Source organism: Oncorhynchus keta, unplaced genomic scaffold, assembly GCF_023373465.1.
Source record: "Oncorhynchus keta strain PuntledgeMale-10-30-2019 unplaced genomic scaffold, Oket_V2 Un_contig_6394_pilon_pilon, whole genome shotgun sequence".
Taxonomy (NCBI): domain Eukaryota; kingdom Metazoa; phylum Chordata; class Actinopteri; order Salmoniformes; family Salmonidae; genus Oncorhynchus; species Oncorhynchus keta.
In genome coordinates, this window is record NW_026288838.1 from 1 (window position 1) to 11,785 (window position 11,785).

General features: G+C 52.3%; 1 protein-coding gene and 1 long non-coding RNA gene across 5 annotated transcripts; one reads left to right on the plus strand and one right to left on the minus strand.

The window, feature by feature from the left end:
- Positions 1 to 29: 29 nt before the first annotated feature.
- Positions 30 to 724, plus strand: LOC127925870 (uncharacterized). Of its 4 annotated transcripts, none has more exons than XR_008122627.1 (3): positions 30 to 94; positions 485 to 514; positions 545 to 724. It is a non-coding gene; the product is annotated as an uncharacterized LOC127925870 (long non-coding RNA). The 4 variants fall into 4 exon arrangements; XR_008122624.1 differs by having other exon boundaries at positions 77 to 124; XR_008122625.1 differs by lacking the exon at positions 30 to 94 and adding an exon at positions 107 to 154.
- Positions 725 to 1,390: 666 nt separating this feature from the next.
- On the minus strand, positions 1,391 to 10,483 carry LOC127925869 (alpha-2-macroglobulin receptor-associated protein-like). Its single transcript, XM_052511175.1, has 7 exons — positions 10,451 to 10,483; positions 5,411 to 5,541; positions 3,812 to 3,932; positions 2,967 to 3,057; positions 1,899 to 1,963; positions 1,743 to 1,825; positions 1,391 to 1,594 (listed from the first exon to the last, which is right to left on the minus strand). Exons 2-7 carry the CDS (start codon positions 5,519 to 5,521, stop codon positions 1,406 to 1,408), a joined length of 660 nt encoding a protein of 219 aa, XP_052367135.1. The 5' UTR covers positions 5,522 to 5,541; positions 10,451 to 10,483; the 3' UTR covers positions 1,391 to 1,405.
- Between the last annotated feature and the right edge of the window lie 1,302 nt (positions 10,484 to 11,785).

An 11,785-nucleotide genomic window follows, 5' to 3' on the forward strand; every position in this document is an offset into this window, starting at 1 on the left:
GGAGGTGGCACCATCCCTACGGTGAAGCATGGAGGTGGCACCATCCCTACGATGAAGCATCGAGGTGGCACCATCCCTACGATGAAGCATCGAGGTGGCACCATCCCTACGATGAAGCATCGAGGTGGCACCATCCCTACGATGAAGCATCGAGGTGGCACCATCCCTACGATGAAGCATCGAGGTGGCACCATCCCTACGGTGAAGCATCGAGGTGGCACCATCCCTACGGTGAAGCATCGAGGTGGCACCATCCCTACGGTGAAGCATGGAGGTGGCACCATCCCTACGGTGAAGCATGGAGGTGGCACCATCCCTACGGTGAAGCATGGAGGTGGCACCATCCCTACGGTGAAGCATGGAGGTGGCACCATCCCTACGGTGAAGCATGGAGGTGGCACCATCCCTACGGTGAAGCATGGAGGTGGCACCATCCCTACGGTGAAGCATGGAGGTGGCACCATCCCTACGGTGAAGCATGGAGGTGGCACCATTCCTACGGTGACGCATGGAGGTGGCACCATTCCTACGGTGAAGCATGGAGGTGGCACCATCCCTACGGTGAAGCATGGAGGTGGCACCATCCCTACGGTGAAGCATGGAGGTGGCACCATCCCTACGGTGAAGCATGGAGGTGGCACCATTCCTACGGTGAAGCATGGAGGTGGCACCATTCCTACGGTGAAGCATGGAGGTGGCACCATCCCTACGGTGAAGCATGGAGGTGGCACCATCCCTACGGTGAAGCATGGAGGTGGCACCATTCCTACGATGAAGCATCGAGGTGGCACCATCCCTACGGTGAAGCATGGAGGTGGCACCATTCCTACGGTGAAGCATGGAGGTGGCACCATCCCTACGGTGAAGCATGGAGGTGGCACCATTCCTACGGTGAAGCATGGAGGTGGCACCATCCCTACGGTGAAGTATGGAGGTGGCACCATTCCTACGGTGACGCATGGAGGTGGCAGCATCATACGGTGGGGATGTTTTTCAGCGGCAGGGAACTGGGAGACTAATCAGGATCGAGGCAAAGATGAACAGAGTAAAGTACAGAGAGATCCTTGATAACCCGCTCCAGAGCGCTCATGACCTCAGACTGGGGCGAAGGTTCACCTTCCAACAGGACAACGACCCTAAGCACACAGCTAAGATAACGCAGGAGCGGCTTAGGGACAAGTCTATGAATGTCCTTGAGTGGCCCAGTCAGAGCCCGGACTTGAACATGATCAAACATCTCTGGAGAGACCTGAAAATAGCTGTGCAGCAAAGCTCCCCATCCAACCTGACAGAGCTTGAGAGGATCTGCAGAGAAGAATGGGAGAAACTCCCCAAATACAGGTGTGCCAAGCTTGCATCGTCATACCCAAGAAGACTTGATGCTGTGATCGCTGCCAAAGGTGCTTCAACAAAGTACAGAGTAAAGGGTCTGAATACTTATGTAAATGTCATTATGGGGTATTGTGATGTCATTATGGGGTATTGTGTGTAGATCGACGAGGGAAAAAAACTGATTGATTAATAATTGATATTGATTGGTTACCTGGTAGTGGCTGTGCTTCTCTACCTTGGTCTCAAAGTGCTTCAGTTCCTCCTGATCTCACACACACACGGAGAGACAGACCCAAACCGGACAGAACATTATGATCCAGACTGTGAAAAGTGATCACTTTAAAACAGATATGGAAAGAAACACACACACACACACACACACACACACACACACACACACACACACACACCTTGAGCGAGTCCAGTTCATCCCCAGTCAGGTTGGCTCTCTGTGCCATCTCCCACAGCTCTATCACCCTGGGCTCTTTAAACTCTGGAGAGGAGGGAGGGGGACATCACAACTAGTCACACGCAACTCTGTGTGTGTGTGTGTGTGTACCACTCACCACTGTCCTCGCTGAAGCCCTCGTGGCTGAGTTTCCTCAGGCGTTCAAAGCCCTGGTTCAGATCCCTACAAACACACACACAACCATTAAAACACAGACAACCATTAAAACACACACACAACCATTAAAACACAGACAACCATTAAAACACACACACAACCATTAAAACACAGACAACCATTAAAACACACACACAACCATTAAAACACACACACAACCATTAAAACACACAGACAACCATTAAAACACACAGACAACCATTAAAACACACAGACAACCATTAAAAAACACACAGACAACCATTAAAACACACAACCATTAAAACACAGACAACCATTAAAACACACACACAACCATTAAAACACACACAACCATTAAAACACAGACAACCATTAAAACACAGACAACCATTAAAACACAGACAACCATTAAAACACAGACAACCATTAAAACACACAGACAACCATTAAAACACACAGACAACCATTAAAACACACAGACAACCATTAAAACACACACACAACCATTAAAACACACAACCATTAAAACACACACACAACCATTAAAACACACACACAACCATTAAAACACACACACAACCATTAAAACACACACACAACCATTAAAACACACACACACACACACACACACAACCATTAAAACACACACACAACCATTAAAACACACACACAACCATTAAAACACACAGACAACCATTAAAACACACAGACACACACACACACACAACCATTAAAACACACACACACACACAACCATTAAAACACACACACACACACAACCATTAAAACACACACACCATTAAAACACAGACACACACAGCGTTAAAACACACACACAACCATTAAAACACACACACACACAGCGTTAATACACACACAACCATTAAAACACACACAACCATTAAAACACACACACACACACAACCATTAACACACACACACACAACCATTAAAACACACAGACACACACAGCGTTAATACACACACACAACCATTAAAACACACACACACACAACCATTAAAACACACACACAGCGTTAATACACACCTCATCTTGTCCTTCAGGTCGGTGTGTTTCTGATGCAGGACATGTTCTTTAACTTCCCCTTCTAATGGAGAGATCACATTCTTATGGATCTCTATAGAGGGGGAGGGGATGGAGAGGAGGAGGGGAGGGAGAGGAGGGGAGGGAGAGAGGAGGAGGGGAGGGAGAGAGGAGGAGGGGAGGGAGAGGAGGAGGGGATGGAGAGGAGGAGGAGGGGATGGAGAGGAGGAGGGGAGGGAGAGGAGGGGGGGAGGGAGAGGAGGAGGGGAGGGAGAGGAGGAGGGGATGGAGAGGAGGAGGGGAGGGAGAGAGATGGGTGAGAGGGAGGAGAAGAGGAGAGAGAGAGGAGGAGGGGATGGAGAGAGATGGGTGAGAGGGAGGAGAAGAGAGGAGGAGGAGGGGAGGGGATGGAGAGGAGGAGGGGATGGAGAAGAGGAGGAGGGGAGGGAGAGAGATGGGTGAGAGGGATGGAGAGAGATGGGTGAGAGGGAGGAGGAGGGGATGGAGAGAGATGGGTGAGAGGGAGGAGGAGGGGATGGAGAGAGATGGGTGAGAGGGAGGAGGAGGGGATGGAGAGAGATGGGTGAGAGGGAGGAGGAGGGGATGGAGAGAGATGGGTGAGAGAGAGGAGGAGAGGAGAGAGGAGAGTAGAGAGAGAGAGGAGAGAGGAGAGAGAGGAGAAGAGGAAATGAGAGAGGAGAGTAGAGAGAGAGAGAGGAGAGAGAGACGAGAAGAGAGAGAGGAGAGGAAATGAGAGAGAGGAAAGGAGAGGAGAGAGAGGAGAGTAGAGAGAGGCAGAACGACAGACAAAAGAGAAGAACGAGAACGAGCGTAAAAAGCCCTCTCACCCTCCGTGCGGCTGACGGTATCCATGACGATGTTGTACTCGCTGATCTTGTCCTTGTGGTGTTGAAACTCCCTCTTCAGACTCTGCATCTCCTCCTCTGAGAACTTACCAGAACTCTTAGCCTGTAGGGACACATTTCCATTACACTGTTAGTAGGAAGAATAAGAAGGAGGGAAGCCCCAAAATGGCTTCTTGGGTTGTAAACTGGGGTGAAATCCATAGAGGAAGAGAAACTGAGGACAAGTAGCCCCAAAATGGCTTCTTGGGTTGTAGACTGGGGTGAAATCCATAGAGGAAGAGAAACTGAGGACAAGTAGCCCCAAAATGGCTTCTTGGGTTGTAAACTGGGGTGAAATCCATAGAGGAAGAGAAACTGAGGACAAGTCGCCCCAAAATGTCTTCTTGGGATGTAAACTGGGGTGAAATCCATAGAGGAAGAGAAACTGAGGAAGAGAAACTGAGCACGCTCATCCCCAAAATGGACACCGTTATACTGAAACTGGCTGTGCGTCCCAATCATATCACCTTTCTCCTGAAGTGTTCACTCCTTCACGACTTCCCACTAATCTAAAACCATTGGGTTGGTGGAGGCGTGGCCTAGGGGGAGTTATTACCATATTTCTGATCACTGATTTGAAAGGAAATGACTGGTAAGAGAAGAGAACAAGTGCCCCCTCCCCCCACAGCGTCCCCTCCTCCCCTCCACTGCGTCCCTCCTCCCTCCGTCCCTCCTTCCCCTCCACCTTTCCCTCCTCCCTCCACTGCGTCCCTTCCTTCCCTCCACTGCGTGCCCTCCTCCTTCTCCCCACCGCGCCCTCCACCGCGTCCACCTCTCCTCCACGCGCGCCTCCTCCGCGTCCCTCCTCTCCCCACTGCGTCCCCCTCCCTCCACTGCGCCTCCCCTTCCCTCTCAAGGCCCTCCTCCCTCCCCACCGCCCTCCACTGCGTGGCCCCTCCTCCTCCCCACCGCCCCTCCCCCTTCCTCCCCAACCGCCCCTTCCTCCACTGCGCCCCTCCTCCTCCCCAACCGCGTCTCCACTCGTCCCTCCCTCCTCCTTCCTCCACCTCGTCCTCCCCTCTCCACTGCGTCCTCCCAACGCGCCCTCCCCCTCCACTGTGCCCCCTCCCCTCCACTGCGCTCCCTCCTCCCTTCTCCGTCCCTCCCTCCTCCTCCGCGTCCCTCCCCTAACGCGTCTCCCTTCCTCCCCCGCCTCCTTCCTCCACCTGCCTCCCTCCCTCTTTTCCGCGTCCTCCCTCCCTTCCGCGTCCCTCCCTCCTCCACCGCCCCCCTCCCTCCTCCACCGCTCCTCCCTCCTCCACCGTCCCTCCCTCCCACCCAGATGGTTGTCCCCCTCTCTCCTCCTCTCCCCACCCCTCCCTCCTCTTCCCCACCCTGTCCCTCCCCCCCTCCACCCCCCCCCTTTCGCCCCCACCCCTCCACCTCCCTCTCCCTCCTCCCCCCTCCTCTCGCCCCCCTTCTCGCTCCTCCCTCCCCCCCGTCCCTCCCCTCCACCCCCCTCCTTCTCGTCCCCCCCCTCCACCCCGTCCCTCCCTCCTCCTCCCACCCTGTCCCTCCCTCCCTCCCCCCACCCCCTCTCACCTTATTCCACAGTTTATCCAGTCTGGGGTCATCAAACATGTCTCCTTCTCTGATGTCATGGTCCTTCAGGTTGTTAGATTCTAGAGGTCTGGTGTCCTTCTTCCCATCCATCCCATACTTAGCCAGGATCACTGGGGTGGAGGGGAGACACAAAATGGACGCCAGTTAACCATACTATCCCATACTTAGCCAGGATCACTGGGGTGGAGGGGAGACACAAAATGGACGCCAGTTAACCATACTATCCCATACTTAGCCAGGATCACTGGGGTGGAGGGGAGACACAAAATGGACGCCAGTTAACCATACTATCCCATACTTAGCCAGGATCACTGGGGTGGAGGGGAGACACAAAATGGACGCCAGTTAACCATACTATCCCATACTTAGCCAGGATCACTGGGGTGGAGGGGAGACACAAAATGGACGCCAGTTAACCATACTATCCCATACTTAGCCAGGATTACTGGGGTGGAGGGGAGACACAAAATGGACGCCAGTTAACCATACTATCCCATACTTAGCCAGGATTACTGGGGTGGAGGGGAGACACAAAATGGACGCCAGTTAACCATACTATCCCATACTTAGCCAGGATTACTGGGGTGGAGGGGAGACACAAAATGGACACCAGTTAACCATACTATCCCATACTTAGCCAGGATCACTGGGGTGGAGGGGAGACACAAAATGGACGCCAGTTAACCATACTATCCCATACTTAGCCAGGATCACTGGGGTGGAGGGGAGACACAAAATGGACGCCAGTTAACCATACTATCCCATACTTAGCCAGGATCACTGTGGTGGAGGGGAGACACAAAATGGACACCAGTTAACCATACTATCCCATACTTAGCCAGGATCACTGGGGTGGAGGGGAGACACAAAATGGACACCAGTTAACCATACTATCCCATACTTAGCCAGGATTACTGGGGTGGAGGGGAGACACAAAATGGACGCCAGTTAACCATACTATCCCATACTTAGCCAGGATCACTGGGGTGGAGAGGAGACACAAAATGGCATCCGGTTGGCGTTTCCACTCACTACCAAATATGGTGATGAGAGGAAGCCCAGTGGCCGGCGGTGGGGGAAGGTGGAGATGGGAGGATTTTGACGACGTTCTGCTCATTATCTCATCGATTAAACATTTGATCTCGTTACAGTTCTCCGTTCCCAAAATTACAATCTGTTATGAACAGAGTGGACTAAGTTTTGTAGACTTCATCCATTGTTAAAGTTGTTTTTAAAGTAAAATAGTTGTTTATAAAGGAGTTAATTAAGGGTTGAATTTAGTTATTGCACACATGCACTTCAGAGTAGGCGTTCCTAACACAAATACATGCTAGAAAGAGCCAATAGGATCTCGCTAGCTCGTGCTTGGCTCTGCCCACTATGATTAATTTGCCCCCCCTCCCAGCCACACACCGTCCCCAAGGCCCTTCACACCCCACCACATTATAACACCTTCCCCAAGGCCTTTCACACCCCCACCACATTATAACACCTTCCCCAAGGCCCTTCACACCCCCACCACATTATAACATATAACACCTTCCCAAGGCCCTTCACACCCCACCACATTATAACACCTTTCCCCAAGGCCTTTCACACCCCACCACATTATAACACCTTCCCCAAGGCCCTTCACACCCCCACCACATTATAACACCTTCCCCAAGGCCCTTCACACCCCACCACATTATAACATATAACACCTTCCCCAAGGCCCTTCACACCCCCACCACATTATAACACCTTCCCCAAGGCCCTTCACACCCCACCACATTATAACATATAACACCTTTCACACCCCACATTATAACAACCCACACCCCTTCCCCAAGGCCTTTCACACCCCCACCACATTATAACATATAACATCTTCCCCAAGGCCTTTCACACCCCCCCACCACATTATAACATATAACACCTTCCCCAAGGCCCTTCACACCCCCACCACATTATAACATATAACACCTTTCACACCCCACATTATAACAAGCCACACCCCTTCCCCAAGGCCTTTCACACCCCACCACATTATAACATATAACACCTTCCCAAGGCCCTTCACACCCCCACCACATTATAACATATAACACCTTTCACACCCCCACATTATAACAAGCCACACCCTTCCCCAAGGCCTTTCACACCCCACCACATCATAACATATAACACCTTCCCCTTCCCCAAGGCCTTTCACACCCCCACCACATTATAACATATAACACCTTCCCCTTCCCCAAGGCCCTTCACACACCCCACCACATTATAACAAGCCACCCCCTTCCCCAAGGCCTTTCACACCCCCACCACATTATAACATATAACACCTTCCCCTTCCCAAGGCCCTTCACACCCCACCACATTATAACAAGCCACACCCCTTCCCCAAGGCCTTTCACACCCCACCACATTATAACATATAACACCTTTTCACACCCCCACATTATAACAAGCCACCCTTCCCAAGGCCCTTCACACCCCACCACATTATAACATATAACACCTTCCCCTTCCCCAAGGCCCCTTCACACCCCACCACATTATAACATATAACACCTTTCACACCCCCACATTATAACAAGCCACACCCCTTCCTAAGGCCTTTCACACCCCCACCACATTATAACATATAACACCTTCCCCAAGGCCCTTCACACCCCCACCACATCATAACATATAACACCTTCCCCAAGGCCCTTCACACCCCCACATTATAACATATAACACCTTCCCCTTCCCCAAGGCCCTTCACACCCCCACCACATTATAACATATAACACCTTCCCCAAGGCCCTTCACACCCCCACCACATTATAACAAGCCACACCCCTTCCCCAAGGCCTTTCACACCCCCACCACATTATAACATATAACACCTTCCCCAAGGCCCTTCACACCCCCACCACATTATAACAAGCCACACCCCTTCCAAGGCCATCACACCCCCACCACACTATAACATATAACACCTTCCCCTTCCCCAAGGCCCTTCACACCCCCACCACATTATAACATATAACACCTTCCCCAAGGCCCTTCACACCCCCACCACATTATAACATATAACACCTTTTCACACCCCCACATTATAACAAGCCACACACCTTCCCCAAGGCCCTTCACACCCCCACCACATTATAACATATAACACCTTCCCAAGGCCCTTCACACCCCACCACATTATAACATATAACACCTTCCCTTCCCCAAGGCCCTTCACACCCCCACCACATTATAACATATAACACCTTTCACACCCCCACATTATAACATATAACACCTTCCCCAAGGCCTTCACACCCCCACATTATAACATATAACACCTTCCCCAAGGCCTTCACACCCCCACCACATTATAACAAATAACACCTTCCCTTCCCCAAGGCCCTTCACACCCCCACATTATAACATATAACACCTTCCCCAAGGCCCTTCACACCCCCACCACATTATAACAAGCCACACACCTTCCCCAAGGCCCTTCACACCCCCACATTATAACAAGCCACACACCTTCCCCAAGGCCCTTCACACCCCCACCACATTATAACATATAACACCTACCTTCCCCAAGGCCCTTCACACCCCCACCACATTATAACAAGCCACACACCTTCCCCAAGGCCCTTCACACCCCCACATTATAACATATAACACCTTCCCCTTCCCTAAGGCCCTTCACACCCCACCACATAACAAGCCACACCTTCCCCTTCCCCAAGGCCCTTCACACCCCACATTATAACATATAACACCTTCCCTTCCCCAAGGCCCTTCACACCCCCACCACATTATAAACAAGCCACACACCTTCCCCTTCCCCAAGGCCATCACACCCCACCACATTATAACATATAACACCTTCCCCTTCCCCAAGGCCCTTCACACCCCACATTATAACATATAACACCTTCCCCTTCCCCAAGGCCCTTCACACCCCCATCAGCCCTGTCTCTCTCTAGAAAACCAACTGTTTATAAAGCAGCTCTGTCTCTCTCTAGAAAACCAACTGTTAATAAAGCAGCGCTGTCTCTAGAAAACCTACTGTTTATAAAGCAGCTCTGTCTCTCTCTAGAAAACCAACTGTTTATAAAGCAGCTCTGGCTCTCTCTAGAAAACCAACTGTTTATAAAGCAGCTCTGTCTCTCTCTAGAAAACCAACTGTTAATAAAGCAGCCCTGTCTCTCTAGAAAACCAACTGTTTATAAAGCAGCTCTGTCTCTCTAGAAAACCAACTGTTTATAAAGCAGCTCTGTCTCTCTAGAAAACCAACTGTTTATAAAGCAGCTCTGTCTCTAGAAAACCAACTGTTTATAAAGCAGCTCTGTCTCGCTCTAGAAAACCAAGTGTTTATAAAGCAGCTCTGTCTCTCTAGAAACCAACTGTTTATAAAGCAGCTCTGTCTCTCTCTAGAAAACCAACTGTTTATAAAGCAGCTCTGTCTCTCTCTAGAAAACCAACTGTTTATAAAGCAGCTCTGTCTCTCTAGAAAACCAACTGTTTATAAAGCAGCTCTGTCTCTCTAGAAAACCAACTGTTTATAAAGCAGCTCTGTCTCTCTAGAAAACCAACTGTTTATAAAGCAGCCCTGTCTCTCTAGAAAACCAACTGTTTATAAAGCAGCTCTGTCTCTCTAGAAAACCAACTGTTTATAAAGCAGCTCTGTCTCTCTCTAGAAAACCAACTGTTTATAAAGCTCTATCAGTCAGGTAGGTAGTTTAAGTAGTGTTATTTACACCACTCCTCCCTTCTCGTCCTTCTCTCTCGCTCCATCAGTCAGGTAGGTAGTTTAAGTAGTTATTTAAAACCCTTCTAGTCTCTCCCCACTCCATCCCTCTCTCACCGTTGAAGCCACGTCAGCTTGGCCTCTCCCCCATCCTCTCTCACCGTTGAAGCCACGTCGTAGCTTGGCCTCCCCCATCCTCTTCACCGTTGAAGCCACGTCGTAGCTTGGCCTCCCCCATCCTCTCTCACCGTTGAAGCCACGTCGTAGCTTGGCCTCTCCCCCATCCCCTCTCTCACCGTTGAAGCCACGTCGTAGCTTGGCCTCTCCCCCCCCATCCCTCTCTCACCGTTGAAGCCACGTCGTAGCTTGGCCTCTCCCCCATCCCTCTCTCACCGTTGAAGCCACGTCGTAGCTTGGCCTCTCCCCCCCCATCTCTCTCACCGTTGAAGCCACGTCGTAGGTAGCTTGGCCTCTCCCCCCCCATCCTCTCTCACCGTTGAAGCCACGCCGTAGCTTGGCCTCTCCCCATCCTCTTCACCGTTGAAGCCACGTCGTAGCTTGGCCTCTCCCCTCCCCCATCCCTCTCTCACCGTTGAAGCCACGCCGTAGCTTGGCTCTCCCCCCATCCTCTCTCACCGTTGAAGCCACGTCGTAGCTTGGCCTCTCCCCCATCTCTCTCTCACCGTTGAAGCCACGTCGTAGCTTGGCCTCCCCCCCCCATCCCTCTCTCACCGTTGAAGCCACGTCGTAGCTTGGCCTCTTCCCCCCCATCCCTCTCCCACCGTCGAAGCCACGTCGTAGCTTGGCCTCTTCCCCCATCCTCTCTCACCGTCGAAGCCACGTCGTAGCTTGGCCTCTCCCCCCCCCATCCCTCTCCCACCGTTGAGCCACGTCGTAGCTTGCCCCCCCCCCCCATCCTCTCTCACCGTTGAAGCCACGTCGTAGCTTGGCCTCCCCCATCCCTCTCTCACCGTTGAAGCCACGTCGTAGCTTGGCCTCCCCCATCCCTCTCTCACCGTTGAAGCCACGTCGTAGCTTGGCCCTCTCCCCCATCCCCCTCTCACCGTTGAAGCCACGTCGCCCAGCTTGGCCTCCCCCCATCCCTCTCACCGTTGAAGCCACGTCGTAGCTTGGCCTCCCCCATCCCTCTCTCACCGTTGAAGCCACGTCGTAGCTTGCCCCCCATCCCTCTCTCACCGTTGAAGCCACGTCGTAGCTTGGCCTCCCCCCATCCCTCTCTCACCGTTGAAGCCACGTCGTAGCTTGGCCTCCCCCATCCCCTCTCACCGTTGAAGCCACGTCGTAGCTTGGCCTCTCCCCCATCCCCCCTCTCACCGTTGAAGCCACGTCGTAGCTTGGCCTCCCCCCCCCATCCCTCTCTCACCGTTGAAGCCACGTCGTGGCTTGGCCTCTCCCCCCATCCCTCTCTCACCGTTGAAGCCACGTCGTAGCTTGGCCTCTCCCCCATCCCTCTCACCGTTGAAGCCACGTCGTAGCTTGGCCTCCCCCCATCCCTCTCCCACCGTTGAAGCCACGTCGTAGCTTGGCCCCCCCCCATCCCTCTCTCACCGTTGAAGCCACGTCGTAGCTTGGCCTCCCCCCCCCATCCCTCTCTCACCGTTGAAGCCACG